We start from the raw sequence: 13,431 nt of genomic DNA on the forward strand, positions 1-13,431 counted from the left end.
TCAATAAAAATAAAAGTTAACTACAAATTACAGAATCAACACTTACAACTTCAAACACCACAAGTACAATTATTTACATTCAATCCAAACAGTTGTGATTCTCATTAAATTAATTTAACATTAAAGTCTTAAACTGGCCAAGAGGCACCAGAGTGTCAAGATGTAGGGAGTTTGGTAGGCTATTCCAAAAATACGTACTAGTGGAATCTCGAAAGTTGTGAACCTTGAGACCTGTGAACGGGTTTGGTGTCTCATATTTTACAATGTTAACAGTGAKGTGAGGTAGGTTGGAATCTTGTGTAGTAGAGATTTGTAAACAACAAGGGGGTAATGAAGTGATCTACGGGACTTCAATGAGGACCAGACAACCTTTTGATACATGATGCAGTGATGCATATTAAACCTGTCGCCTGTGATAGAGCAAGGGGCGCTATGGTAGACGGCATCGAAATGTTTAATAGTAGTGGCTGCTGCATTCCGATAAATGGTGTCACCATAGTCAAGAACTGCCAGGAAATTTGACTGTACAATCTGCTTCCRGCTGTTTAGGGAGATGCATGATCTATTTCTATAAAAGAAGCCTACTTTAAATCTCAGCTTCTTAATAACTAGCTCATCCGTATGTCACGCCCTGACCTTAGAGAGCCTTTTTATGTCTCTATTTGGTTTGGTCAGGGTGTGATTTGGGTGGGCATTCTATGTTCTTTATTTCTAGATGTTATGTTTCTATGTTTTGGCCAGGTATGGTTCTCAATCAGGGACAGCTGTCTATAGTTGTCTCTGATTGGGAATCATACTTAGGCAGCCTGTTTTGCCACCTTAGAGTGTGGGTAGTTGTCTTTGTTAGGGGCACTATTGCCCTTGTAAGCTTCACGGTCGTTTTTGTTATTTCTTGTTTTGTTGGCGACATTTGACTAAATAAAAGAAAATGTACGCTCACCACGCCGCACTTTGGTCCACTTATTTCGATGGCTGTGACAGAACTTCCCACCACAAATGGACCATGCAGCGTGATAAGGAGGACTGGACATGGGAGGACATCCTGGACGGCAAAGGATSCTGGACGTGGGAGGAGATCCTGGCCGGAAGGGATCGCCTCCCATGGGAACAGGTGGAAGCAGCTAGGAAGGCGGAGGCAGCTAGAAAGGGGGCCCAGCGTTACGAGGGGACACGGCTAGCACGGAAGCCCGAGAAGAGCACACGAGGAGATTGGCTGAGTCAGGTTGGAGACCTGAGCCAACTCCCCGTGCTCACCGGAGGGAGCGTCGTACTGGTCAGGCACCGTGTTATGCGGTGGAGCGAACGGTGTACTCCAATGCGCACTCATAGCCCGGTGCGCTATATTCCAGCTCCCCGCATCGGCTGGGCTAGAGTGGGCATCCAGCCAGGACGGATGGTGCCGGCTCAGCGCATCTGGCCTCCAGTGCGTCTCTTCAGTCCAGGATATCCTGCGCCGGCTCTGCGCACTGTGTCTCCGGTGCGTGACCACAGCCCAGTACGTCCTGTGCCAGCACCCCGCAGTTGCCGGGCTAGGGTGAGCATTCAGCCAGGACGGGTTGTGCCAGCTCTGCTCTCCAGACTTCCAGTGCGTCTCCACGGCCCAGTGATGATCCATGGCACGAAGCCTCCAGCGACGGCCTCCAGTCCAGAGCCTCCAACGACGGTCTCCAGTCCGGAGCCTCCAACGACGGCCTCCAGTCCGGAGCCTCCAGCGACGGCCTCCAGTCCGGGACCTCCAGCGACGGCCTCCAATCCGGGGCCTCCAGCGACGGTCCCCGGTCCGGAGCCTCCAGCGACGGTCTCCGGTTCCGGAGCCTCCAGCGACGGTCTCCGGTCCGGAGCCCGCAACGAGGGTCCCCGGTCCGGGGCCCGCAATGAGAGTCCCCAGTCCGGGGCCTGCGGAGAAGGTCCCCAGTCCAGGGTCGGCGACGAGGGTCCCCGCACCAGAGGCGCCACCAAAGTGGGGTGAGCCAGAAGTGGAGCGGGGTCTACGTCCCGCACCAGAGCCGCCACCGCGGATAGATGCCCACCCAGACCCTCCCCTATAGGTTCAGGTTTTGCGGCCAGAGTCCGCACCTTTGGGGGGGTACTGTCACGCCCTGACCTTAGAGAGCCTTAGAGAGCCACCGTATGCTTTTTAAACTCCACATTATTGTCAATCCAAAAGCCCAGATATTTATAGGTGGGAACCTGCTCAATGAAAGAACCATGCAATGCATAAATGTGAAAGCCATCTAAAATATTTCTATGAGAATTAGAAAACAGCATACATGTAGTTTTTCCTGCATTAAGTACCAACGTAAATCAACAAGGACTTTCTGCAAGGCAACAAAATCTGATTACAGCTCCAACATAGCCTGGTCAGACGTTGGGGAAATACCATACATAACAGTGTCATCTGCATACAGATGAATGTTACAGGTTTTTGCAGATAAACCAATATTATTTATATAAATAGTAAAGAGGACAGGTCCCAAAATCGACCCCTGAGGGACACCTTTAGTAATATRGAGGTAACTTGACTTGACACCATCAGAGAGCACACAGGTGGCCTATGTCAGGGAGAGTACCCCAAAAACATTCCAGGCCACTAGGCATCCACTACTAATTCACTATTATAGTGCCTTTGGCATCCTCTGCTGGAGAGTTGGACTGGGACTTGACTTTGCTGTGCTACAGTGCGTTTGGAGAGAATCATTTGGTGCTATTATGGCAGAGATTTGAGTTGTAATTCATAAATTGCCATTTAGTTATTAAGAGGCAGATTGGTTACTGTTAGCGGCAGAGCCTGACTTGCGAGTGTGTGTGCCATTTCCCTGTGCATATTAAAACTCCTTTGGCACCACAGGTAACTTTAAACTCCTGGTAATATGCTGGGCTTTGAAGTGGCACCACTTTTTTATTCATTTCATTGCACCCTTTTCTCCAAAATACTGTAGCAATTTTCAATCAGACAACGAGGGAGAGACAGACAGATAAGGCAAGAAGGGCCTTCTATGCCATTAAAAGGAACATAAAATTCAACATACCAATTAGGATCTGGCTAAAAATACTTGAATCAGTTATAGAACCCATTGCCCTTCATGGTTGTGAGGTCTGGGGTCCGCTCACCAACCAAGAATTCACAAAATGGGACAAACACCAAATTGAGACTCTGCGTGCAGAATTCTGCAAAAATATCCCGTGTACAACGTAAACACCAAATAATGCATGCAGAGCAGAATTAGGCAGATACCCGCTAATTATCAAAATCCAGAAAAGAGCCGTTAAATTCTACAACCACCAAAAAGGAAGTGATTACCAAACCTTCCATAACAAAGCCGTCACCTACAGAGAGATGAACCTGGAGAAGAGTCCCCTAAGCAAGCTGGTCCTGGTGCTCTGTTCACAAACACAAACAGACCCCACAGAGCCCCAGGACAGCAACACAATTACAGTAGACCCAACCAAATCATGAGAAAACWAAAATATAATTACTTGACACAATGGAAAGAATTAACAAAAAAACAGAGCAAACTAGAATGCTATTTGGCCCTAAACAGAGAGTATACAGTGGCAGAATACCTGACCACTGTGACTGATCCAAATTTAAGGAAAGCTTTGACTATGTAGAGATTCAGTGTGCATAGTCTTGCTATTGAGAAAGGCTATGCACACTGAATCTCTACATAGTCAAAGCTTAGGCAGACCTGACTCTCAAGAGAAGACAGGCTATGTGCACACTGCCCACAAAATGAGGTGGAAACTGAGCTGCACTTCCTAACCTCCTGCCAAATGTATGACCATATTAAAGACACATATTTCCCTCAGATTACACAGATCCACAAAGAATTTGAAAACAAACCCAATTTTGATAAACTCCCATATCTATTGGGAGAAATACCACAGTGTGCCATCACAGTAGCAGAGAGAGAGGGAGGTAGAGAGCGAGAGAGAATTATAATTTGTCAATCCTTAGAAAGAATCAGTAGGCCGGTATATTTTTGGGGATTATGAATTTAATCCATAAAAAAAGCATTCTAAGCCCCCATCTTGAAACAGTAATGAAACAGTCTTTTTCGAACATAAGGYGGGGGGGGGGGGGGGGGGTTTATAAGAGCCACCTTCAAAACAAATATCCCACCGCTTTTCAAGCAATGTAGATTTAAAGGACACTTTTTATGGATTTACTCTAAAACAGGTGTCTGGAACGGCCCTAAGATGTCTGAGATGCCTAAATATTCCTACTACCTGTATATACTGTTTACTATACAGCAGTTTAATTTACACAGTGTTACATTTGATGGCTTACTGTATTTCTATCAAACAACACTGCTCTACGTTTACTAAGGTATTCAGTGAAAGTTGCAACCAATAACTGTCTGTCACTGTAGACTGACATTTTGAAACTTTTAAATATGTTAAGGAGACAATGAGATTTCAGTAATATTCTTTATTGCAACCGTCTCTTATCCAGGCCAAGCCCATCCTGCTCTAACCATAACATTAGTTGATACCCCTCTGACCCTGAACTGTGTCCAAATCTATATCACCTCTGCCCCTGCTGCACCCTCAGCATATCCAAACATTAGACATGCAGTCCCTTTCCCCCTCAAACCCTGCCCACAGGAAGTGTCTCTTCGCTGGAGGAAATGGAGGCCAGATGTGGGGGTGTCCCACAGCTTTGGGCAGTGGGGTGAAGGGTGGCTGTGTGACAGGAGGGAGGGGAAAGTATCCCTGTTGGAATTTGTGCAATTCATCACTTTGTTAGCTTCCATTCTTTGGGATTGGTTTGAGTGTTATTTCAAAGTATCTGGCATGTGGGAAAATAATACGAATTTAACATGCAATGGAGTTTTTCTTCAAGGCTGCCAATGTTTCACACACAAAATATTGTAAGAATAATTGAAAAACCCCTGTGTAGAGTCATAACTCACTCACCACCGTATAATAGATCTATTAAATAGCAATTCTGAGTCCAAAATAACCTGTCGGGAAATTAGATATTAAAGCAGTGTGTTTGCAGTCATCATTAAAGCTTTGGGTTACACCATTGGAGATCTCTGCTTTACTACTGCTCATTTCTCTTGATGAATTAGAATAGATGTGGACTGAGGTCATAGCTAAAGTATAGAACATTCCGGTGGATGTCAGCCATGCTATAACAGACATGTTCCCTCACACACAGCAGTTTCACTGTGTCTTATTATGACACGTTAGCTGTGAACTGCTTCATTACAAGTAGATTCACCAGAACTGGAGGGTTCAGAAATATTTCCAGTCAAGTTGTCTTTTTCCAGCATTTTTGATTTCGATMGTCAGTCTTTTCATTGTTTGGTGTGTTACCACTGCAGAAAAAAAGAGAGATTTAGTAAAAAAAGAGAAAATAGTGGCCGAAACATTATGTCACATCCCTGACGAGGAAATGAAATGTGCAACATCAATCAGGCAGAGTAGAGGAGATCAAAGAGCGCCCCACACCCTCCATCTGGTTCTGTTTGGGGAGACTTTTTTCTCCCTGCCTCTCTCCTTCGTTCATTCCCTTTTTCTACTCTGAGACTGGGTTCTTCTTGTTTTTTCTGTCAGGCATTCCTCCATGTTACAGAGACAATGACATAGTGGCACGCAAGGTAGAACCAGTCAGAAGACAATACCTGTCTCAGTTCTTATACACCCCTCCGTTTTATATCTGAACTGGAGATGATTTACTGGTTCTTTGATTGAGTAAAGGTCTCAGGTATACCCATATGCTGTCATCACATCTCTATATCCAAATGTGGAGTAATGTTTGTGTTACAGGGATGTTTGTGTGTATATGCGTGTGTGTCTATTCATGTGGTGCATGTGTGTCTGTGTGTATAAGGGCATGTAGGTGTGTGTGTGTGCATATGCGCCAGTGTGTATATAACCTCATCATGGGATAATATATTTTGCCGTCTCTCTCAGTGGAAATATTTAGGCTAAGTCCTCGTTTGAGCGTGCAGTTCAAACAGGAGAAGGCAGAGATTTCTTACCTTTTCCAGACGTCGGCTATCTCCAGGGGGCTTTCCATACAACACAGGGTATTGTGAGTACGCTTGGCCCCTCTTTGGAAATGTGCTGTGTATATGTGTGTTTATATCAACCCTGATATCCATTTTCCATTATTCCGTTAGCTCTGAGATATTTATTTTTACGGTGAGGGTGTTCAATGGAATTGTAATGTATAAATAGTTTGATCAGTCACAGGCGTCTCGATGACTCTGAGGAGGACACACTAACAATGCACCCCATTGTACCAATTAAAGCTAGAGTCTTTCATTGAAACAATAACAAAGTGGTCACCCCACCTCTGTTTTGGTAAAAAGCTAAGGGATGGGCCTGGAGAAATGTATCCACTCTCAAATTCATAGACGAGGTCAGCACAGGTGCATCAAAGCTGGGACAGAGAGACTGAAAAACAGCTTCTTTCTCAAGGCCATCAGACTGTTAAATAGCAATCTCTAGCCGGCCTACACCCAGTACCCTACCCTGAACTTAGTCACGAGCCGGCTACCACATGGTTACTCATCTCTGCACCTTGTCGGCTGCTGCCATACTGTATGTACATAGACATGGWACACTGGTCACTTTAATAATGGAACACTGGTCACTTRAATAATGGAACACTGGTCACTTRAATAATGGAACACTGGTCACTTCAATAATGTTTACATACTGTTTTACCCATTTCATACGTATATACTGTATTCTACTCAAGTCTATCCTATTCAACCATTGCTGTACATATACTATTTTATCCACGTATTCTTCAAATATACTATATATTCTATCCACATACTGTCCATAATGTCTACACATTCCATCACATATATACACTACCGTTCAAAAAATGTTGGGGTCACTTAGAAATGTCCTTGTTTTTTAAAGAAAAGCACATTTTTTGGCCTTTAAAATAACATCAAATTGATCAGAAATATAGTGTAGACATTGTTAATGTTGTAAATGACTATTGTAGCAGAAAATGGCAGGTTTTTGGGGGAATATCTACATAGGTGTACAGAGACCCATTATCAGCAACCATCACTCCTGTGTTCCAATGGCACGTTGTGTTAGCTAATCCAAGTTGATCATTTTCGCAGTTGGTCGCAGTTGTAAATGAGAACTTGTTCTCAACTGGCCTACCTGGTTAAATAAAGGTTCAATTTAAAAATATAGATTTTTTTAAAGGCTAATTGATCGTTAGAAAACCATTTCGCAATTATGTTAGCACAGCTGAAAACTGTTGTTCTGATTAAAGAAGCAATAAAACTGGTCTTCTTTAGACTGGTTGAGTATCTGGAGCATCAGCATTTGTGGGTTCGATTACAGTCTCAAAATGGCCAGAAACAAAGAAATMACTTCTGAAACTCATCAGTCTATTCTTGTTCTGAGAAATGAAGGCTATTCCATACGAGAAATTGCCAAGAAACTGAAGATCTCGTACAGCGCTGTGTAKTACTCCCTTCACAGAACAGCYCAAACTGGCTCTAACCAGAATAGAAAGAGGAGTGGGAGGCCCTGGTGCACAACTGAGCAAGAGGACAAGTACATTAGAGTGTCTAGCCTGAGAAACAGATGCCTCACAAGTCCTCAACTGGCAGCTTCATTAAATAGTACCCGCAAAACACCAGTCTCAACGTCAACAGTGAAGAGGCGACTCCGGGATGCTGTCCTTCTAGGCAGAGTTCCTCTGTCCAGTGTCTTGTGTTCTTTTGCCCATCTTAATCTTTTCTTTTTATTGGCCAGTCTGAGATATGGCTTTTTCTTTGCAACTCTGCCTAGAAAAGGGTTTTCTAATGATCAATTAGCCTTTTAAAATGATAAACTTGGATTCGTTTTTAACACAACATGGCATTGGAACACAGGAGTGATGGTTGCTGACAATGAGCCTCTGTACACCTATGTAGATATTCCATAAAAAATCTGCCATTTCCAGCTACAATAGTCATTTACAACATTAACAATGTCTACACTGTATTTATGATCAATTTTATGTTTTTTTAAAGGACCAAAAATTTGCTTTTCTTTTACAAACAAAAACATTTCTAAGAGACCCCAAACGTTTGAACGGTAGTGTATATATACTGTATATATAGGATTGACCATCCAGGATATCAAAATGAAAACCATGTTTTGAAGCTATACAGTGTTTCTTTACATTTGCATTGTTTACAAACATTGGAGTAAAACAATCTTATATTTGGGGTACTGGTGTGGTACAACAGTTGACGTTTATAAGTTATATTTTTCAAGAATCAATGGGTATATATCATTATTGATGTCCAAAAATAAAGGATTCTAGCTTTAAAGGTAATGTTGCTTGTTATACTAGGCCTATACGCTGACCAGTGTTGGGTATTCATTCAGGTCAGTTTCCTGATTATACCAAGATAATTATTTTAAATCAACAGATCACCGATTCCACCGTCTTTACTGCCCATCTGGACCGGACAGTGGAAGTCTGGCATCTGTTTTACCGAGAAAGTTTGGCACGAACTTAATCTTGGTAGGTAAAACACATGTAGGTGAATTTTGTTTGTGTACTATAAGTATGTTGACATGAAGTCTCTTTCCGCAGGTCCACATTTCTTCAGAGAATAACCCACACCACATACTAAATGCACTCAAGTGATTCCACGTATAAACATTGTACCCTAGTGCAACACAACCCAATGTCCCTGATGCATTCAGTGCACTTTTACATTGGAGGGCATTCATGGAACTGTTTTGGACTGAGGCACATTCGAATCCAATCTCAAAAGTCAAGCAATAGATTTTGTTCTTGTGTTGTGGATGCCCGCAATGTTTGAGAACTGAGTGACGGTGGTGGAACTGAAGGGTATGTTCGTGTTCTGGCACAGAGGATGAAACAAATGTTCCCAGAGGCACCCCTTAGATTCAGAACCTCTCATTCTTTCCTTTACTTGAGCTAATTTTGCCATTAGACTTCACTGCTACTCTGGTATGCCAGTTTCCCCTTTAGCCTACTGCTCAGAAGACTGCGCCAGGTCTCCAGTAAAACAAAGCGAATCTGAACACACTGTCTCTGAGGCTTTTTTCTGACTTACAAAACAATGGAACTGTGAAGCTGAATGCAATGAAACTGTACAGACGATTCAGTTCGATGAAAGGTTAAGATAATGACAGCCTAGTTCTATAGTATCTATCTCTCTAGTACTACTGAAGAGTGTTTTTTCTCTTCCTCATGCAAAGCCTCTAATTATTCTAAGAAACCTGGGCACACTAACGAGGTCTGTCCTGAGGAGTTATGGTACATCATGTGAGGAGAATATTGTCTAGTTCCTACTTTCAAAATCCAAAGGAATTGATGATGGTGTTGAGTTGTGGAGACTTTAAGAAGGGAAAAGGAGGTYTGGGGGAGGGGAGCTACTTGTTTTGGAAGAAATCTGGAACCTATAAACTTGGACAACTTATACGAAAAAGAACGGCAGAATATCCTCATCTGATTGGTCAACCCACGTGCCTTTGTCTCCGCCTCATTCCTTTACCCTTACCAATCACAAAACGCATTTTCTTCCTGTTATGCTTGGCCTGGCTGTGCCTTAGAACCCAGCTGGACCAATCTGTGGAACAGATGGGTGGGAACTTACAAGTTCCATCCTCTTTCTTCTTTAAAAAGCCAGATGCAGGTTGGCTGCTGTCTTACATTGATCTAGGATACTAGATGCAACTGCTGTTCTGAATGTAGTGAGCAGATTGTAGTATTAGATTGTTGTCATGTCTAGGTATAGGCAACATATGGATTTCCAATACTGAGAATTTATTATTTTTCCATTCGCTTTCTCTTGCTAGCAGACCTGGCAGATCACTTCGGGTATTTTCTATATACAGGCTTGCCAGAAAAGAAAGTAACTAAAGGGGGCATAGCACATTAGAGGGCCTTAAGGAGAGAACAGAGGAGTGGGATAGAAACAGTGTAGSTGTAGAAACAGGGTTAGGTAGATAGACTGCCATGAGAGAGGATCCGTCAAGCTGTGGTGAATACCCTGAGGGAGGGGTGGTGTCCAGTGAGGAGGAGCCAGACTGTGCTCCAATCAAATACCCTGTGGTGGTGGTAACACCAGGGGCCGGCGGGCGCAAGAGTGTCACCAGGACAGACAACATTTTATCGCCAACAGAGGACAACAAGTCAACAACAGGAGGGCCTCCCAGTTTGATCCCATCAGGACCTAAGAGACCTAAGAAGAGTCTCCAGCCCTCTCTGTCTCCTCTCCCCATCCCAGGCCAGCCCTCCCTGTCTCCTCTCCCCATCCCAGGCCAGCCCCTGGAGGACCCTCAGCACCAACGGGTGATTGCCAATGTACGGGAGCGCCAACGGACGCAGTCCCTGAACGACGCTTTTGCCTCGCTGCGTAAGATCATCCCCACGCTCCCCTCGGACAAGCTGAGCAAGATCCAGATCCTAAAGCTGGCCTCGCGTTACATTGACTTCCTCTACCAGGTCCTGCAGAGTGATGAGATGGACGCCAAGCTGGCCAGCTGTAACTACCTAGCCCACGAGAGACTCAGCTATGCATTCTCAGTGTGGAGGATGGAGGGGGCCTGGTCCATGTCCGCTACCCACTAGCCCTCCCATTTACCTCTCTAACACCCTCTCGCCATCCCCTCCTGCCCCCACGCCCTCCCACAGCTGCGCCCTCCGGACCAAATCTCCCATGACCTCTGACCCCTGCRCTCTGACCCTCATCCTCACATCATCTAACTCCTCCACCACTCTACACCAGGTATGCACGATACAAACCATTCATACTCAATAGTATCTTTCCAAAACAAAATGTCACTGTTTTATATTGCATGCAAAGAAGTAGTAATTCAACAGATCTGCTGAAGGTGATCAGAGATTAACCTGGTGTTTTAATATAGTATCAAATGCAATGCTGGACATTTGCCAGAATGAAACGTAATAACTTTGCCAAGTAAGTAAATCACAAGGGAGGAACATAGAACAGCACACCTTAGGTTACCACAAATCTCTTTTTAAATTCAAGGTATACTGTAACTATTCTACAAGATCAGTTTGTACTGAAAATTGATATACGATGGTAGCTAAATGTATGCCATGATTATCATCATGATTATGGACCTAATAGGAGGCCATAGAGCTGTTATTTCATACATTTTGTAAGAAATAACAAATTGAACGCTAACAAATCACACCATACATAATCTTACTTGTATTCTAGTTTCTATACATATACAAATTGTATTTGGACAAGAAATCATAAAAATAATCATGTGCAACTTCATAATAGACTTGGTGTTTTTTTATATATATATTTGTATATTTATGTGAAAGGCATATAATAATAAATTCCTTCAGAGAGTGGAGAGAGAGAGAGACAGAAAGAGAGTTTTACCCAGCCAGCCATAACTCATTGTACCTCATAGTCTCATCATTTTAGATAATATTAATCGGCCTTTGAAGCCAAATGATTGTGGAAAAAGTAACATTACAAGTTTCACTTTCCTACACCCAAACCAAGTCCCTTTTTTTTTTTTTTTTTTGGTACTAAAACTTTCCTTTGAATTCTTTCCTTTCGTTTTGGCTTAAACTTGCTCCACTGGACAAAAATGAGATAGATCTTGACGAGGCTCAACAAAAATAACCTGGTTTTGAGAAACCATGCAGCAGTTAGCCATCAAAGGAGAAGTGATGGCTGTCTACTGCACTCCCACAAACCACTGAGTTKGATGAAAGAGGTGCCATTGATTCTTCCAGCTCCACATCTCCATGGTAAAGATGGCTATCAGACGCCTCATCAGTGGCTGTGCCTCCCTTCACCAGTGGCCACACATTTGCCATTTGAAACCACTGCTTTACCCACTTCACAAGAGGTACCGTTACCACGCTTCTGAGGGATGTCTTTTTCATACTACAGTCAGCACAGTGTGTTCATACAACCTAGCCCACGTTGACATGTTACTCGCTGTGACATTCTCAAACACTGTCCTCTAGAAATTGTGTTTGAGGAAAATGAAAGCTAAATGTCCTTTGACCCTTTCTTAAATACCAGGTGAAATGAATATAGGTGGAACAGGCGGTTAGATATGAGAGATGCATTCTCAGTGTTTGTGTTTGCTGGGATGGCCGTTGTTGTTGTGTCTGCAAGCTGACTCTGAAGGAAGACATGATTTGCTCCTTTGTCATTAGGGTCCTGTAGTATTCTCCAACTAATGTCTTCTTAACCTTTCTCATGTGAATGTTCTCCCTGCTATTCTATGGGGTTGCTTTGGGATGTGTGTGTGTGTGTGTGTGTGTCAGCCACATGAATACAGATTTGTATTCTGCCAGGGAGGCGTCAATGTTTATCCCTGTCTTTCAAGGAGATCAAATATACATTGGTGTTTTAGCCTGCTTTGTTCTTGTCGCTGAACTTATTGCCACACTCTGGCTTTCGATTGGACGTTTATACTTATATTTATTGAGTTTACTTTTGCCTTTATATGCATGTTTATTGATATTATCCAGTTTCATTTAATCAAAATACCACATTTTACAAGGACATGGTCAACAAAACACACAGCCATGACCTCCAGGGAAAATGGACAAACATTTTGATACTGAAGGGAGTTTATGCCCATTACCAGTTTAACTGTTAGAGAGTGCAGAGATTTCATTAGGCATCATGAACTAAGAATGTGTTTTCTTTAAAGCAAAAGGAAATAGCATATTTAGCATTATGTTGTAGCACTTACAGAATGTTTCTATCTTGTGTGTCTCCCCAGCATCCGACCAAGGCGATTGAGAAGCCTTCGCGTTAGTCTGCAATCCCTTTGATTACTGGTTTGTACTTACACCTCTGGACCATCTAAATCACAGATCTCAGCCCTGCCCTCACTCTGGAGAGGTACTGTAGAGACTCGGCTTCCTCGAGCGCACACAGAAACGACAGGGCAACAATTTTGAGCTGCTAGCAGGCCTGGAAGACGGACAACTATAGCATTTTATGACCTGGAAATTGCAACTTTGACTTAGAAACAGTTTTGTACACAAATGTAAGTCATGTGAATGTTCCTATTCTAGTGTAAATACATGTAGTCACAACCAATAGAACATTATTGATTAAAAGGGAATCAGTTGCTGTAAAGAATGTATTTGTATTACAATTGTAGATATGTGGATAAAATATGCCTTGTGATTTTCTTGTCCATATAATAAAATGTGTATTTGAGCATCTTTCTCAGTCTCATCTTATAACCAGTCTCACCTTAAACCCTGTACTGCGACTACACCATCATGGTCCACCATCAGCATTCAACATGACACAATAGCATTTCTAAACACCAAATACATATGAAATACATTGATTATTATCCTTCTTTGTGTTTGTGTGTGAAATAACCTGGGTTACCAGGGATCTATCTACGAGTTACCCTGTCAGCCTTAATTAGTGCTCTAGAACATACGCC

General features: G+C 43.1%; 1 protein-coding gene across 2 annotated transcripts; it reads left to right on the top strand.

Annotated features, from left to right (window-relative positions):
* Positions 1 to 9,617: 9,617 nt before the first annotated feature.
* Positions 9,618 to 13,193, top strand: LOC111966562 (twist-related protein 2-like). Of its 2 annotated transcripts, XM_023991304.2 has the most exons (3): positions 9,618 to 10,745; positions 11,602 to 11,856; positions 12,748 to 13,193. In XM_023991304.2, exon 1 carries the CDS (start codon positions 9,974 to 9,976, stop codon positions 10,586 to 10,588), a length of 615 nt encoding a protein of 204 aa, XP_023847072.1. In that variant the 5' UTR covers positions 9,618 to 9,973; the 3' UTR covers positions 10,589 to 10,745; positions 11,602 to 11,856; positions 12,748 to 13,193. The 2 variants fall into 2 exon arrangements, with proteins under 2 accessions (XP_023847072.1, XP_023847071.1); XM_023991303.2 differs by lacking the exon at positions 11,602 to 11,856.
* The last annotated feature ends 238 nt before the right edge of the window (positions 13,194 to 13,431 follow it).

This window comes from Salvelinus sp. IW2-2015, linkage group LG7 (assembly GCF_002910315.2).
Source record: "Salvelinus sp. IW2-2015 linkage group LG7, ASM291031v2, whole genome shotgun sequence".
Taxonomy (NCBI): domain Eukaryota; kingdom Metazoa; phylum Chordata; class Actinopteri; order Salmoniformes; family Salmonidae; genus Salvelinus; species Salvelinus sp. IW2-2015.

What these genes read in the sequence shown, in the direction of transcription:
- LOC111966562 (XM_023991304.2), top strand. Translation starts at nt 9,974, where the DNA reads ATGAGAGAGGATCCGTCAAGCTGTGGTGAATACCCTGAGGGAGGGGTG.